Raw genomic sequence first — 5,290 nt, 5'->3', positions numbered from 1 at the left:
CGGCCCACTTCAGCAGAGGCCCCGACCCTCCACATGCCCTTATTAAGACACTTCCTTCACTTTAGTCCAGCTGACCCGCTACTGTACGTGACATAAGTAGCCCTGGGAGGTCCATGTACCAGGAAATGAGTGCTAATCTGCTCTTTACTAAGCCTAAGTGTTGTGTTTCAGGGACAGAGAGCCAGGACCCCCTTGTTTCCATTGTATGCTAAAGACCTGTCTTTCTCATATTACAAATGAGGACAGAAATATCAGTTGTAGATGAATTGCTGATGACAGGGCTTGGAAAGATCCCATGTGAGTTTCATGCTATTTTCATAGACTGAATGCTCTCGTCAGTGTCAGACCTTTGGTTTTGGATCCCTTTTTAGACTCCCGTTAGCCAACTAACAGACGTGAACACATTTCATAGCCTCTGCCGTCTCTCAACTGTTGAAATTACTCATTCTTTACCTTGTTTTTTAAATAGCTGTGACTTGTGTATTTCTATTTTGTATTTCTGTGATGTGTGCTTTGTGTTTCACTGCTGCTCAACCAATTGCCTTTTGGAAACAAAGAGAGTGATTGAAAACCATATAGGCAAATATTAACATCATTTTCTACTGCATTATTATGGAGCTTGTACATGCAATCCTGTAACGAGTACATCAATAACTTATCCCAGGTGATCCAGCGGATATTCTACGTGGTGAACCGTTCGTGGACCGGTCGTATGACCATGATGGAGCTACGCAGGAGCAACTTCCTACAGACCCTGGCCCTGCTGGAGGAGGAGGACGACATCAACCAGATTACCGATTACTTCTCCTACGAACACTTTTACGTCATCTACTGCAAGTTCTGGGAGCTAGACGCTGACCATGATCTCTACATTGATCCCAAAGACCTGGCGAGATACAATGACCACGGTAAGAACAACTCAAAGATTTTCCCCGACTGAAATAAGTCCATACCAGACATATTGGGGTTATCTTACAAAAATAAATACTATATCATGAAAGAATTCAGGCCTTCAAGGGTAACTACTGTTTTTTTCAACCTGGACCCTTTTTTCCTATGTACTTTTTGTGTAAGTGAAAGATATGATTAACAATGAAGTTGGTCCAGTAGTACACACACTTAGTATATTAATCTGAGCCTGTCAATGGCAAAAACAAGTATGTTTGTGAACGTAAATATAAGCTGCACAATTGCTCTATTAACTTACACTGCAGCTTGTTTAGCCGCTGCAGACTGCAGCGATCTCGCTTAATACTGGACCAATGTCAAAGATTGTTGTTCCCATCAGTCACTTAGACACAAAAACATAGGAAAATAGGGTCCAGGTTGAAAGGAAAATTAAAAACATAATATTTGAATTTATTAACCTCTATCCTTGGAAATCCTTAGTCTAAGAATTAATGGTGTCGAGTCAAGTGCTTGGGGCAAGAAGCCCCTTGAGGCAACTTTTTTTTTTTTGGTCTCATTGTATTTAATATGGATTGGATGCCAGTAAAGAATCAGAAACAGACTATGTTTGGATTTGGCACATTCATTTGCTTATTTTCCATTTGTTTGGCCCCCACTAGCTAGTGGGGAAAACAACAGCTGTTTGTCCTAGGCTCAACACTCATGCTGTCTGACATGAAATGCTTTACACTGTTAACTGCATTACATGACCACATTTTAATTCACTTACTCAGTACTTACGCAAGTAAGCATGCAACAGTATCCATTTGTTTCTGTGTCTTTGAACAAAAAATAACACTTGCTTATTTTTCTCGTTCTCTCATCTGACAGCATCCTCAAATAGAATCATTGAAAGATTGTTTTCAGGGGCCGTTACTCGGTAAGTCGAAACCCACACATCAACGAGCACAGAGGAGCTGATTACTTTACCATAATGGCAGTATTTAATGTGAGAGGCTCTGGTCTCTCTTGTTTCCAGGGGTAACGCTGTGCAGCGAGAAGGCAGGATGAGCTACGCTGAGTTTGTCTGGTTCCTCATGTCTGAAGAAGACAAGAAGAATCCCACCAGGTGATATACTGAACAATCAACAATACAGCTGTTTGAGCATTTTCTTTCTACCTGCATGTGTTGAATAAATGTTACATCCCAGCCAGATGTCACTTTATGTGCAGTTTCACTTATTCCACCATGTATGAGTGTTTCAGTGTGTGTGTGTGTGTAGTGTGTAATTCTGTATGCATTTGTCCTTTCTCTCTCCAGTATAGAGTACTGGTTCCGCTGCATGGACTTGGATGGCGATGGCATCCTGTCCATGTTTGAGTTGGAGTATTTCTATGAGGAACAGTGTGAGAGGATGGAAAGGATGGGCATCGAACCTCTGCCCTTCCAGGATTTGCTCTGCCAGATGTTGGACCTGGTCAAACCTGAGAGTTCAGGTTAGTGCCTTGGTGTTTTCTTTCTTTCTATAATGACATTATCTTCTCTTTCTCTTGACTGGATAGCCACACCCTGCCAACGTCCTTTTTACCTTGTTGTCTGCGTGTTCATGTGTATATATATGTTGTTTTCTCCAGGTAAGATAACCCTTGGTGATTTGAAGCGCTGTCGGATGGCCCACATATTCTTTGACACCTTCTTCAACTTGGAGAAATACCTGGACCACGAGCAGAGAGACCCATTTGCTGTGCAAAAGGTGTGCTTTTGCATCTCTTAATTGTAATATTCAGCCATATTGCGGGAGCCTTTTAATTTGAAGGGGGGTTAGAGGTGTTGATTCCTTGTTGCAATAGATAAGAGAAAAGGAAAAATAAATCTATCAAAATTCAAAAAAGTATCTGCAGATGTGAAGCAGCACAGGTCTCATAATTGATAAGACATGTCCTTTGTTAACTTTCAAGATATTGTTGAAGAAGAGGGAGATATAATAACATTTTATTATAACATTTGCTATATCAGTTCCCTCAAACTTTTCAAACTACTACATTGCATGGAATTCAAATAATACTTTGTTTTCAAATCTACAAAATTACTTGGTAATTTAAAAGATTCTTTTCTCAAAATTCCATTCCACCACTAGAAAATTGGGCTATAGGGTTTTCCACTCTTCCTACCAGCATGCACTTGTATAGTTGTAAAGCTACTTCTTGTTGTGTCTTATTTTATTTAGGAAGAAATGTATGAGATTCTCTCTCTCTCTCTCTCTCTCTCTCTCTCTCTCTCCCATAACAAACTGATTAATGGTGTGCATGTGTTGTTTCAGGACATTGATAGTGAAGGTCCCGAGCCATCTGATTGGGATAAATATGCTTCAGAAGAGTATGAGATCTTGGTGGCGGAGGAGACTGCAAATGAACAGCTACATGAGGGGTACGCCACACACAGACTCACACTTACCTACACAACCATGTGCATTTCCATGTATTGAAATACGATCAATCTTTTAATAGGCTGAGTTCTCTCCAGTTTTCCGTGCACACCCCTTTTAGTCACTGAAGATTAGCTTGATTGTCAAGATAATACAATTATAACAAGTACCGGTGACCAGTTCTACTGCGTGTTGTGTTCCCAGATCCTTTGATGATGACTATGAATCTGAGGAGCTTCAAGTTCCGGAAGAGATTGGGAATAAAATGGAAAAACTGGTCATATCGGACCTGTCGGCATAAAACTTCTTCCCTGGAATTTCTAGTCCTTTACTTCTGGAAAACAATCAGGAACAAAATGACAGAAGGTCCATTCGGATGGATGCAACTAGAAATACATGGGTGTAAAGAAAGAGAGAGAGAAAACAGTTTTGGCATCTGTTTTTTGATGACTCTGGAGTCTCCTCAAAATGGATTGTTTTTTTCTGTTTTTTGTTTGTTGCGTGTGTGTGTGTGGGTGTGTGTGTGACACAGTAAACCAGTACGTGCTGTTCTTTGTCTGGTGCAATAACGTATCTGTATTCATACAGAAACCCATTTCACTGCCTCCAGCGCCACGCTCCATCCGAGAGAACAAAGCCAACGATGGGGGTGGAGAAGTGTATGATAAGCTCTAAAAGGAATCAAGAAAAAAAAAAAAGAGTGTCACTGTAAACAAAGTTTAAATTGTAATTGTGAATTTCCTACAGACAATCCTGCCAGAAGACAATCATCTGAAGGTTGACAGATAGGTGGACTGTCAGCTGCACAAATAGACTCCTCGTTGGAGAAACAGAAACAGACAATTACAGTGATAGGCACTGAAAACACACAGTCATCTGCTCAATAATGATACATACAGACAGACACTGCCATCACAAACCTGCTGCCTGTGCAGCTTCTCACTGTGATCCTCGGAAAGGAAGTCGTTAAACCTCTAGTCCCTTCAGGGAGGAATCATATTACGCTTTTGGGTGATTGTAACAGCGCCACACTGTGGCCGGTCTGTGCTGCTGCATGCCATTACTGGCATGCACGGTGCATAATGGCCGGGTAACTTTTCCAAGTGGGAGTTCAGTTCACGGCACAGCCTGAGCTGCTCTATTATTAGTGCGGCATTATCAACTCTCCCTGGAAAAAGTCTCTGGGTACAGAGACTAAAAGGTCCCTCTACATTGTTTTAATTCTCTATCAGGTCACAGTGAGACATATGCACATAAAATGATGCATGTTAAAATAACATATCAAACTCTCTGGTAGAGTTGCCCACACATTTCCACCTGTAACGTTTGTAAAAACGCAATAGATATGACTGTGAGTTGTTCCTTTCAGTCTCAAGCAAATACCTAGCACATCCCACTGTATGTTTTCTCTTTGTTGTTGTTTGTGTACAATACCAGGTAAATACTTTGATCGTTTTTTTGAAATGTATGCCAAAATTGTCATTTCTTTCTGCTTAAACATCTCATTGTCATACAGCGTTTGAAACTTTCTGACGTCCATTGTCACTGTAACACCCACCAAACACACCACTAAGGATGCCTACTAAAGTGTCAATTTTATCCAAATTATGAAAACACATATATTCTCACACCTCTAGTGGTATCTAGCTTGCACATATATATCTGACATTTTTGCCTCAAACACATTATTGGAGCTACCTACCTTGAACAGGGGCACGTGTTCATGTCATTTTGCCATGCTTTAAGCACCAACATACTTCCTTTCACCTCTGTTGTATTTAAATGGCGGCAAATGCTGCACTTACAGGAACAGGTGCATGTATGTACACTGTCCTTACTGTAATAGCAAGGAGTGTGTGTTTGCTTAGAAATCATTGATAGCGGGTTGTGTTTTAGGCACATGTTATGTGTAGCTCTCAGTTTCGGGATGTTTATATGTCATAGTTGTTGCCATGGGGATGGTGTTCCTGGGCTCA

General features: G+C 40.9%; 1 protein-coding gene across 3 annotated transcripts in view; it reads left to right on the top strand.

Annotated features, from left to right (window-relative positions):
- The window catches only part of ppp2r3a (protein phosphatase 2, regulatory subunit B'', alpha), a 59,454-nt gene extending 54,677 nt beyond the window's left edge, over nucleotides 1-4,777 (top strand). For all 3 annotated transcript variants that reach the window (XM_032501048.1, XM_032501047.1, XM_032501050.1), the window contains 7 exons: nucleotides 665-908; nucleotides 1,780-1,828; nucleotides 1,928-2,017; nucleotides 2,210-2,385; nucleotides 2,524-2,642; nucleotides 3,210-3,316; nucleotides 3,519-4,777. In XM_032501048.1, the coding sequence (XP_032356939.1) occupies nucleotides 665-908; nucleotides 1,780-1,828; nucleotides 1,928-2,017; nucleotides 2,210-2,385; nucleotides 2,524-2,642; nucleotides 3,210-3,316; nucleotides 3,519-3,615 (882 nt within the window). In that variant the 3' untranslated portion in view covers nucleotides 3,616-4,777. The remainder of the gene's footprint in view (nucleotides 1-664; nucleotides 909-1,779; nucleotides 1,829-1,927; nucleotides 2,018-2,209; nucleotides 2,386-2,523; nucleotides 2,643-3,209; nucleotides 3,317-3,518) is intronic.
- Nucleotides 4,778-5,290: the final 513 nt, after the last annotated feature.

Source organism: Etheostoma spectabile, chromosome 20 (genome assembly GCF_008692095.1).
Source record: "Etheostoma spectabile isolate EspeVRDwgs_2016 chromosome 20, UIUC_Espe_1.0, whole genome shotgun sequence".
NCBI lineage: Eukaryota > Metazoa > Chordata > Actinopteri > Perciformes > Percidae > Etheostoma > Etheostoma spectabile.
This window is presented reverse-complemented; position numbering and strand designations above follow the sequence as displayed.